General features: G+C 44.4%; 1 protein-coding gene across 1 annotated transcript in view; it reads left to right on the top strand.

Annotated features, from left to right (window-relative positions):
- Positions 1–2,444: 2,444 nt before the first annotated feature.
- Znf292 (zinc finger protein 292) overlaps positions 2,445–12,015 on the top strand; it is a 61,029-nt gene continuing 51,458 nt past the window's right edge. The window contains exon 1 of the mRNA XM_052176230.1: positions 2,445–2,639. Coding sequence (XP_052032190.1) covers positions 2,478–2,639 — 162 coding nt within the window. The 5' untranslated portion in view covers positions 2,445–2,477. The remainder of the gene's footprint in view (positions 2,640–12,015) is intronic.

Genomic DNA, 12,015 nt, shown 5'->3' with positions numbered 1-12,015 from the left:
AAACTAGCAAATACTCTTAACCACTGAGCCCATCTCTCCAGCATAAGAGTATCATGGCCTCAAGGTAGGAATGACATCACTAGGTAATTCCCCCCCCCCCCCATTACCAGACTCTCATGAATGTGCTCTACCATTGAGCTCCACCCTAGCCCTACATAACTATTTAAAAATCATCATTCCAGCATATCTCCCATTGGATATTTCTCGCCACACCTGGCGCTACACACTTTTCTTCATGTAAATGAAATGTGTAATTAATTACAGCTGAATTGTAGACAAAGTGAGCTTCCTAGTCATTGGTTGTTTTACAGTCCTTGGATTTACTGGTGCATTGGCTAATCACATATTTCTTTTGATATTTTTTTCCACTGGAATCCTAAAATAGCATACATTTATTAAACTTCAATACCTGAAATATATAACTTGGGAAAATAAGCTGCAAAATTAAAAATCACAAGCAAGGAGGGTACAGGGTGGCTCAGCGGTAGAATGTCTACAGGAACCAGGCAAAGACAAAACAGCTACCTTCCTTTGTTTCTTCAACTCTTTTTCACTCTTCGATCCAACAGGGGAAATCCTTAGCTGTACAATGTGTTCCTCTGGTCTCATGCATAAGCAAATATCAGAAGATTCTGTCTTGTTAATATGGAGTATTGATATTGTGCTGTTTTCAGGAAGGTTTGGTTGTGTTTGTTCATCTTATGTAATGATCGAAAAACATGCATTACAAACATTCACTGGAGCAACACAGTATTTAGAGAACAGTTTCCATCTAATGTCCTCCGCCCTTCACCTCCCGAGTACTGGAATTACATCTGGTTTTACTATATAAATTTCTTGAAAAGGCCACTGTATATAATAGAACCTTTTTTTTTTTTTTTTTTTTTTGAGACCCAGTATTACAATGTAGCCCAGGCTGGACTGGGCCAGGAGACCCTCAGCTCCAGCTTCCTTTGTGCTGCAAGTTCTGCTTGAGTCAGCCTCCAGGCTGTATTCTTATTTTATTTTATTATTTTTTTTTTTTTGTTTTTTTGTTTTTTTTTTTTTTTTTTCAAGACAGGGTTTCTCTGTGTAGCTCTGACTGTCCTGGAACTTACTTTGTAGACCAGGCTGGCCTCGAACTCTGAAATCTGCCTGCCTCTGCCTCCCAAGTGCTGGGATTACAGGTGTGCGCCACCACCGCCCGGCTGTATTCTTATTTTAGATAACTATACTTAGAAAACTACAGTTCAGTCAGAACACAGTAGTAAAATAACCAGGTATGTCAACTCTATTGTTTGTTTTAAAAGGATTCAGTTTGTAAGACAGACATCTTGCCTCTTATATAAACATTAGGTTGTGGGATGTTTTGTTTGCTTATTTGTTCCTGCTGGCCTGACACTGGCCTGAAACTATATAGTGTAGTCTCTGAACTTCTGACTCACCTGCTTCCACCGCGGGAAGGCTGAGATGAGACAGGCAGCTGCGTGCCTTTTGCCTGGTTTACGCAGTGAACCCAGCTAGCCAAGCACTCTGTCAACGGAGTCACACCCCCAGCCCTCAAGCATCGGTTTTGCTATTAGCTTGATTGTGAAATTTATGGTTAAGCACATTGATTTCCTGAGTACCTCTTATTGCACTCCCACCTCCTTGAAATTTGGTTTAGGGATTCATCTGCATGGGCTGGCAGATAAAATATTATGTAGCCGAGGATGAACTTCTGAACCTCTCCAAGTGCTGAGATTACAACGGTGCACACCACACGCAGGCAGCTGTCTTCTACAAGTCTAATGCCAAATAGTCATTGTTTTTCGTCTTGCAAGTAAAATATAGTTTAGGAGGTCACCTGTTTTGCAGCACCCAGAGGAGGGTTGCTACTGGTATTTGTTTATTGACATCCGTGTTCCTTTTTTACTTTAGCATCCTTAATAGCATTCTTTCCCTCGACCTACTTTCCCAAACTTACAGTCGGTGTTGATTCTTGTAACGCGGTAACAGTAAACAGGTTTATTTTAGAAAAGCTTTTGTGCCTTAAAAACCACCTGGCTACAACATTAGTCGTTTCGGTTTGTTGGAATCCTTATTCTTTTCTCATATTCGCTGCTACATTGTCCCTAATGAGAATTGAACCTCTCGTTTTGTTCTGACCCAATTGTTTTTTGTTGTTGTTTGTTTTTTCATTTCCTGCGGCCTCGGACACCTAGAGCACTCGATTCCAGGAGGCGTTCTCGGGTTGGCCCAGAACCAGGGCAAGCACCGGCTCGCAGCCCTGCCCCGGCCTCCGGCTGTTCCGCAGACCTTGCACTCGCCTGCCTGGGGCGGCCGCGGCTGCAGCAGCCTCAGCTCGCTGCAGCACTGGCCCGGCGGTCGGCAGCCCCCACACCCGGCCTTTGTACGTGCGCCCAGGCGTGCCAGCGCACCGGGCACGTGACCCCGCCGAACGTGGCATTGTGTTATCACGTGACCCAGGTGCGTACGCGACGGAGCGGGCTGCGAAGATGGCGGACGATGAGGCCGAGCAGGAGCGCCTGAGCGGCGGCGGCTGCGCGGCGGAGCTGCGGCGCCTGGGCGAGCGGCTGCAAGAGCTGGAGCGGCGGCTGTGCGAGAGCCGGGAGCCCGCGGTGGAGGCCGCCGCCGCCTACTGCCGCCAGCTGTGCCAGGTGAGCCCCTCCCCCTCCGCGGGCCGCTGCGGCCGGAGCGCGGGCGGTCCGCGCCTTTGTGTTCCGCGGCCGGGCTGAGCCGAATGGCCTCGGGCTCAGTGCAAGCTCCCGGGCTGCGCCGCGGGCTCCCGGCTGGCCGCCGCGCGCCAGTCCCCTGTCCCGGCCGCCGCGCGCACTCGCTCGGCCTTTGTTGTTGGGTTAGGCTGCGACCGGAGGGTCTTTGTTGATGTTCTCGAGCCAATCCCGCCGGACCTGCAAGCTGGGAGTGGCGGCGGCGTCCGCGCTGCGGCCGTTCCTGCTGGCTGCTCTCCGCGGTGCAAAGGAGCTGTCACCGGTCCTTAGTCAGTTGTCCCTTGGGGGCGGCTTTACCGGTGCCTGTTTCGCCTTTACGCTCCGGAAGAGTACGATTTCCGGCCCCCCGTGCACCCCCACCCCCACATTTCTTGGGTTCTTTCCTGTTAAGTGTCTTTAGTTGACAAGGGATTTGTGCTTCGGTCAGTCAGTTTCAGACCTTTCCATTCTTTTCTTGCCCAAGGACGTTGCTCTTCGGTAACGTGTTCTAACTAGGATTTAGGATGTTAGTAACGTTCTAAATTAGCTTATGACAGAAATCAGAGTTTGGATCTACGTCTGGTCTTAAGACTCCCCAGTTAACCTGTGGAAATTCCAAGGAGCTGCTGTTTGCTATGGAAAACGTTGACTCAATTGCCTAGTTGAGAAGGCCGGATTTTTTTTACATAAAGAGTGGACCATTAGGTCCATTAGGGATGTGTCATTCTTGTTTTGGAAACACTGAGATTTGAACAATGGTGGGGCATTTTAGGATTTCACAGGTATCCTTTCACTTGCCAGCCTCCAGATTCTGAAATCTTTCTTGATAGGGTATCTGATCACGTAGAGAAGAGGCTCCTTTGCTATATGCACTTGATGCTCATGTATTGCTGGTTCAGTATATAAAAAATACATTACAGGATCAAGGATGACTTGTCTACAAATATATGCAGTCAGAAAGTTCATCAGGTAAGGTAACAGATCTGGAAGCAACATTAGAGAGTCATTGTTTTAAACCTTAGTATTATAGAAACTTTGAAATTTGCTATTTTCTCTGCCCTGAAATCGCCCATCATCTCTTCCTAGGTTTTCATATGTGGAAAACTTATTTTTTTAAGCTTGAGAAATTATTTTAGTAGGACTTACAAGTAAGGCTTTCATTTATAAGTGGAGTCCACTTCTGGAGGAGATGTTGGTTTGAACACAGTCCTACCATGCTCTTCCTGCTGGCATTGAGTTTTGGGTAGTCCTTTTACGTCACCATCCCAAATGCTAGGGGTGTGTGTGTGTGTGTGTGTGTGTGTGTTTACCATTACCAGCTTTTAAATTACTTTCTTTTGTTTATTGTTTTGTGTTTTGCAAGACAGGATTTATGTGCGTGTGTGTGTGTGTGTGTGTGTAGGTGTAGGTGTAGGTGTGTAGGTGTAGCTCTGGCTGTTCTGTAGACCAGGCTGGCCTTGAGTTCAGCGGTTCTCCTGTTCCCCTCTCACACCTCCCCCCCACCCCCCAAGTGCTGGAATTATAGGCATGTGCCACCACTGCCTGGCATTTTAAAGTTACTTCTAATGAATAAAACAGTTTAAAAAAGTAAATGATTTCCTATATTGGTTTTATTAAGTGATAAGTCTTAAGGTATATAAATCATTTTTATTATTTTGCTGTTAAAAATCAAATAGTAATGAAATAATCATTGGTGGTTTTCAAAAATTACAAATAGTAATTCATATTGAGGACAAATTGTCCTCACACTCAGTTAGTGGAGGATGGCCTTAAATGTTGCTTTTCCTGTCTCCACCCCACCAGGGCCGGCATTCCAGTTATGTCCCACAATGTTGGGTGTTATTCCATGCCGAGGGTCAAACCCAGGGTCTCTTAGCTAGGAGGCCTGTTCTCTAAAGACTTATGCTCCCTACCCCAAAATTATAAATTATGAAAGTGATCTAGAGCTCTAATCCTATATTTGAGAGGCTGAGGCAGGCAGGTCAGAGTTTAAGGCCATCCTTGGCTACATAGTGAGTTCCAGGTTATAGCGTGAGACAGAAGAGAAAGTTGGGGTTGGCACCATGGAGAGAGCCTATAGAGACTGTTAGTGAAGCCTAACACAGAAGACCCCTGTGTACTAATGATGCTGGTACCATGGGATGATCACCAAGAACAGCAGCAGCAGTGGAGTGGATCAACCTGAGCTTAGAGTGCTACAGAGAGAGGGCAGAGCTAGAGAAGTGACCTTTGGAGGAGCCCAGAAGATTGTGAATGAATCTCAAACATTGAACCGTTAAAGTTTAATTTTGCTTTTGATTGTGACTGTGCCCTGATATTTTTCCCTCTTGAAGAAAGTAATTTAGTGGAACCCACAGTTAAGAGGCCCTGAATTGTAAAAAAGCCTTTGCATTTAAAAGAGATTGGATATTTTAAAGGGATGGAAATTTTAATATGTAAGAATTTGTAAAGAGTGTGGGACTTTTAAAGTTATTTAGATCTTGGAGATGAATAAAAAAGTAAGGGTTGAGGCTTAATAGGGATCAGTTGTACTGGCCGGTTTTGTGTCAACTTGACACAAGCTTGTGTTATCAGAGAGAAAAGGAGCCTCCCTTTTAAAAAAATGCCTTCATGAGATCCAGCTGTGGGGCATTTTCTCAATTAGTGATCAAGCAGGGAGGGCCTAGCCCATTATGGGTGGTGCCATCCCTGGGCGGGTAGTCTTGGGTTTTATAAGAAAGCAAGCTGAGCAAGCCAGGGGAAGCAAGCCAGTAAGTAACATCCCTCCATGGCCTCCGCATCAGCTCCTGCTTCCTGACCTGCTTGAGTTCCAGTCCTGACTTCCTTTAGTGATGAACTGCAATGTGGAAGTGTAAGCTGAAGAAACCCTTTCCGCCCCAACTTGCCTCTTGGTCATGATGTTTGTGCGGGAATAGAAGCCCTGACTGAGACAAGAACTTTCCTCTCACCTCTGCATGCTGTGGCACATGTACTCAGAGATACACACAGACACACAAATAAATGTAACCATAACAGAACAGTCTTTAAATAAATAAGCACAAAACTGAGGATTCTAAAACAACTGAGCCTCAATGCTGACAGAATATTAGCTCTGAAGTCCCATGACTGCCAAGCCTCAACTCCTTCGCATGACCCCTTCTGTTCTTGGCTGTCAGCTGGAACTAAGGCTGCACCTTCACCAATGGCCTTCCACGCCCTCTCAGTGCCGAGCCTCAGCTGCTCTTCATGACCCTTTCAGGCCTCTAAAACCAGAATCACCTGGATAGCTCTTAGAGCACAAGGTACAAGCTTGGCTATCTTTGGAACACAGCCTCTGTGTGCTGTTAGAAAATACTTCCCAGAAGATTTCACATCAGTGATGCTGGTGCTCTAAACCGCCGAGCCATCTCTCCAGCCCCTGCTGGTCTTTTCTTAATTACCACTAATTTCTTAGCTCCAGCTAACCAGCATCAATTGTCCCAGTAACATCAAGGTTTCATTTTAGTGGTTCTGGTATCTCATTAATCACAGCTGATTCTTCAGCCCCAGCTAACCAAAAACCACAGAATCTTCACAATCAAAACAGCAATGGCCCTGATAAGAGTCTTTAAGCCTCCCCCTGAAATTTCACAAGCCAGACCTCCGTCTTCTGCACTGTTCTTCCATTGTCTTCCAAGTTCCTACAGAGCATTCCACAGAGCTCTTTAAGACCCAATGGCTCTGCTAGCCCAAAGTTCCAAAGTCCTTCCACAAGCCTCCCCAAACATGGTCAGGTTGTCACAGGAATACCCCACTAAGCTGGTACCAATTAGTCAGGGTTTCTGTTCCTGCACAAACATGACCAAGAAGCAAGTTGGGGAAGAAAGAGTTCATTCATCTTACACTTCCACATTGCTGTTCATCACCAAAAGAAGTCAGGAGTGGAACTCAAGCAGGCCAGGAAGCAGAAGCTGATGCAGAGGCTGTAGAGGGATGTTCCTTATTGGCTTGCTTCTCCAGGCTTGTGCAGCTTGCTTTCCTATAGAACCCAAGACTGCCAGCCCAGAGATGTCACCACCCATAATGGGCTAGGTCCTCCCATCCTTGATCACTAATTGAGACAATGCCTTACAGCTAGATCCATGGAGGAAATTTCATTTCCTTTCTCTGTGATAACTTTAGCTTGCATCAAGTTGACACATAAAACCAGTCAGTACATTTTTCTGCTACCTTGTGGGTCCCCGGGATCAAACTCAGGCCTTTACTGGCTGAACTGTCTTGCTAGCCTGAGTTTTATTTACATATTATTTAAAAATACTTTTAAATGTTTTCTTTTTATCTTATGTATATGGTAATTTGCCTGCATTTTCATCGGAATCTGGTGTACCTTGTCCCCGGAAGCCTGAAAGAGTGTCAGATCATTTGAACCTCTTGGGGAGGGGGCCTCTTCAGCCACCTTGGACAGCAGAGTATCTAGCAGAGGGAAGCAAGAGGGTGCATTGGCTCAGCAGGCTAAACAAATAGTGGGTGTTGGCTTAAACTTCAGGGCCAGCCTCTCCGAGTTTATTTTAGACTTACTTAAGTTTGACAAAAGGTTTCCTAGTGATACCTGATTCAATCCTATGAGCACAATAAAGTTTTAAGACTTCATCTGAACTCTTTGTACATGGGACACCTTTCAAAAAACTAGGTTCTATAGATTGACAAACTCAGTAAGAGGCGTGGTCACCACACTGTTACCCACTTCCACCCCCAGCCTTCAGGGCAGATAAGTGGGTTGTGCATTCCTTCCTTTGATGGGACAGCCCTCTGTGGTTGATGTTCCTGGCTCCCTAGTGCTTATCTGTGATCCAAAGGACCTCCATGCCTTCCATAGGACCTGGAGCTACCGGCAGTAGGAGGGTGCTGGGAACCTACCTGAGGTCCTCTTCAAGAGCAACATGTGCTTTAACCACTGAGCCCATCTCTCCTGCCCTTCTTACTTTTAAATTAGTATTATTACCATTATTGAATGTTTCTGCATGCGTATGTATGTATATAAATGCAGTGGAGGTCTGACTACTGCTTTCCAGATTGGACTGGCCTTCCACAGTAGGGTCCATGATCAGTTTTGGATCATCAGGTTTGTGTGGCAAGCACCTTTACTTGCAGAGCCATTCCTATAGCTCTGTATATTAAGGTTAAGTAAGGTCCCTACATTCTGGAATCTAAGGCAGAAAGATGGCTGAGTTCTAGGCCAGCCTGGGGAAACCTGTCTCTGAATAACAACAACAGAAACTCCGGTAACAACAAAACCAGTGACCATTTTTCTCTTCCCTCTCCCCCCTTTTAAACGAAGCAAAGCCAAACAAAACACAGTCTCAAAGTGTTCACAAGCTGCCTTGGTCTTCTTGCCTCAGCCTTACTGCTGGAGTTAAAGAAGTATAGACCATGGAGGGTGGCCCCATTGCCTGCCTGCCTGCCTGCCTGCCTGCCTGCCTTCCTGCCTTCCTGCCTTCCTGCCTTCCTGCCTTCCTGCCTTCCTGCCTTCCTGCCTTCCTGCCTTCCTGCCTTCCTTCCTTTCTGCCTGCCTTCCTGACTGCCTGCCTTCCTTCCTTCCTTCCTGCCTTCCTTCCTTCCTTCCTTCCTTCCTTCCTGCCTGCCTGCCTGCCTGCCTTCCTGCCTTCCTTTCTGCCTTCCTTCCTTCACTCAAGGCAATTGTACATATCTTTGGGATAGTATGTTACCGTTGTGCTTATGTAATGAATCAGGGTAATTGACAGCTCTGTCACCTCAAAACATCAATAATTTTTTTTTATAATGAAGTCATTCTATATCCCTGATTCTAGCTAGCTATTTTGAAAACCACATTACACTATTCCTGTTACTCTAATGTGTAATAGGGCATCCTATTCCTAATTGTAACTTTGTACTGTTAAGTAAGTTCTGTTTGTCTCCTCTTTCTGAAGTCTCTGGTTCCACAGCTTTGGTTCTATGTATGACAGAAGATGACTTGTTTTGTGTGTCTGTGTTGGATCATTTAACTGAGCTTCGAGTCCAGTTTAGTCCATGTTTTGTAGGTGATAGTATTTCGCCATTTTATTGCTGCATGGAGTTCCTTTGTGCATGTTGCACACATTTTCTTTATGCATTTACCATTCGTAGCTGAGCACGTGGTCCAGTTCCTATCTTGATTGGTTTGAATGGTCTCCACTGACCTGACACGGATGTCGTCTCTTCAACATACCGATTTCACTTCTGTGGGATGTGCACCCAGCAGTGAGATTTTTGGCTATTATGGGATTTTTGTTTTTAATTTTATCTTTTTGGTAATAACCATTGACTGGGGTGAAGTGATTCTATGGTGTTATTCTTTTTACTTTTTCATTTGAACCCAGGACCTTACAGAATCTAAGCAGTCATTCCTAATCAGCTAGCCTCCTTTCCAGCCTTCTCATTGTTTTTTGAATTGATATTTTTCCTAACTGTTAGTGGCGCTCAGGACATATATGTGTGTGTGTGTACGTGTACGTGTATATATGTATACATACATAAATATATACATACACACATATATCCTTCTGAGAACATTCTATTAGTTTCTTTTAAATTTTTATTTATTTATTATATGTAAGCACACTATAACTGTCTTTAGACACTCCAGAAGAGTGCATCAGATCTCTTGATGGATGGTTGTGAGCCACCACGTGGTTGTGGGAATTGAACTCAGGACCTTTGGAAGAGCACTCAGTGCTCTAAACCATTAAGCCATCTCTCCAGCCCTAGTTTTTTGTTTGTTTGTTTTTTAATCATTTGTGAGTTAGTGTTTTTTTGAATTTTGTGTTTGTTTGGATTGCTTATGTTCTGGATATTAACCCCGGTTAGAAGTACAGTTTGTAAAACCCCCTTTCCTCCATTTAGAAGGTTCTCTTCATCTTGTTTCTTCCTTGTACAGACGTTCTACCGAGGCTTTTAGCTGGATGGAACACCAGTACCTAATTTTGCTTTAGAGTTATATCCAAAAAGCCCTTGCCCAGTCTTTTTCCTTGTAGTAGGTTTATAGTTTATTCTGAAATCTTTAATCTGTTTTGAGTTGCTTTGTATATAGTAAGAGAAAGGATTTCAGCTTGATTTTTCTCCTAATGGATGTTGGATTTTCCTAGTTCGCTTACTGAAGACAGTATCCATCCCTAATTTATTTTCATGGCACCTTACATTTGGGAGCTAAAAATGAATTTGTTTAAATTTTGAATTTTTATGTCAGCAGACCATGGGCTGGAGAATACAGTGAATATACCAAACTAGAAATTGCTTGTGCACATAAGCAATTTCTGTTTTTTGTTTTTGTGGGTTTTTTTTTTTTTTTTTTTTTTTTTGATTTTGGATTTTGGTTTCTCTATATAGCCCTGGCAATCCTGGAACTCACACTGTTGACCAGGCGGCCTCGAACTCAGAAATCCTTCTGCCTCTGCCTCCCAGAGTGCTGGGATTACAGGTGTGTGCCACTACCTCCCACTCCAGCAGGGTTCTTAAAGGCACTTTTAAGATAACTATTCATTGAAAAAGAAGGCGGTTTAGTAGTTGAAGAATGGCTTGCTTGGGTATAATATTGTTAACAGTGTACACTGGGCTGGTTGACTGTTTCAAGACTTTGTTTTTTTTTTTTTAACATTTTGCATGTTTTGACTGTTGGGGATTGAACCCCAGGAGTTGATGTTAGATAGGCAAGTGATTTACCACTAAGCTACAACCCCAGCCTAGTCTGTTTTAAAGGTTAAATTGGAGTTTTAAAACTGTCATTTACACACACACACACACACACACACACACACACATTTTCATTATCGTAATAATGACTTGGTTTGTGATAGTGCCATTTAGTCTTAAACTCTTGGGCTCTGAATTCCTGAAATAGCTGCCGGAGTCCTGTCCTTGGATATTTGTCCTCTTCCCAGACAAGGACAGTACTGTTGAGAAACAGTGAATGGTGGAGTTTTTACCTAAGTTTAGATAACTAAGTCTCAGCAGCACAGCCAGCTCGAAGGGTAAAAGCGCTTTGAATTTAGATGTAGTTTATACTGAGCATGGGAGTTAACAGACTTCCTGATTTTTTTTTTTTTTTTTTTTAGCACAGTTGCAAGCAATTACTCAAACAGCTGTTTTACGCTCTCTGCCCCTGGTCTCCTCTGCTTGGCTCTGCTAGGTGGAAAGCAGCTCTGCAGCCTGAGACCAGCAGGGGTCCAGTGAAAGTTACTTAGTAAATAAAAGCCCCTGGAGGGGAGGGGCGGCTCGCCCTAGTGAGCAGGTGAGCAGTGGTGAGTGCTGTTGTGGACTTAAGGCCGGCCTGGGCTGCAATAAGACATGCCCTCCCCATCTGATGGAATGGAAATCCGATCTGTAAGGTTTTCTTTTCTTCTTTTAAACCACTCTGTAGCTCTTGTCTGGCTAGAACTTGCTGTGTAGACCGGGTTGACCTCAGCCTCACAGATGGCTCCTGCCTCTGCCCCTCAAGTTCTGGATTTAAGAAATTCTGAACTGTTTGTTGTTTTCTTTTTTGAGACAGGGCTTCTCTGTGTAGCCTTGGCTGTTCTGGAACTCAGTCTTTAGATGAACTCTGACACACACACACACACACACACATATACATATACACACACACACATATATACACACACATATACACACACACACATACACACACACACACACACACTCTCTCTCTCTCTCTCCTGCCTCTGAGTGCTGGGAGTAAAGGAGAGGGAAGCATTTAAGCCAGGCACTGTGGTTTGTGTCTGTAACCCCAGCACTCCCAAGTGGGGGTTTGCATGGAGGTGAGGAGGGGGAGGGGGACAGAGAGCCATTGAATGCCTGCTGCTCTTGTGGAGGACTCTAGCTCATTTCCAGCACCACAGTGGGTGACTCACAGCCTTCTGTAACTCCTGCTCCTGGGCATCCAGTTCCCTCTTGTCTTCATGGGCATCTACACATATGACATATATTCACACACTGAAAAATGAAAGTAAAACATTTCTTAAAAGACATTTTAAAAGACCTTTTGTCTTTTTTTTTTTTTTTTTTTTTTTTTACAAACCTAGCTAATTTATAGCCAATGACCTAGGTTTAGATATTATAGGAGTTGTAAGATGCAAGAGACTTAGTACAATATCTATTAATACAACAAAACTTAAATACCACTTCACTGTGATTGTCACATGTCGGGACACTTCCCCTTTTGCATACTGAGAGTTGGAAGCAGGACAGCTAGGTAAGCCCTGTCCACCACTGTGCTCTGTCCCCCGCCCTGTCTTGTTTTATCTGTGTTTATTTCACTCAAAAATATATTGTCTAGATAATAATTTTATAGCAAATCATATAACTCTTTGGCTTT

The sequence above is a fragment of the Apodemus sylvaticus genome, chromosome 3 (genome assembly GCF_947179515.1).
Source record: "Apodemus sylvaticus chromosome 3, mApoSyl1.1, whole genome shotgun sequence".
Classification (NCBI taxonomy): domain Eukaryota; kingdom Metazoa; phylum Chordata; class Mammalia; order Rodentia; family Muridae; genus Apodemus; species Apodemus sylvaticus.
Note: the sequence above shows the minus strand (reverse complement) of the source record. Positions and strands in the feature narration are given on the sequence as shown.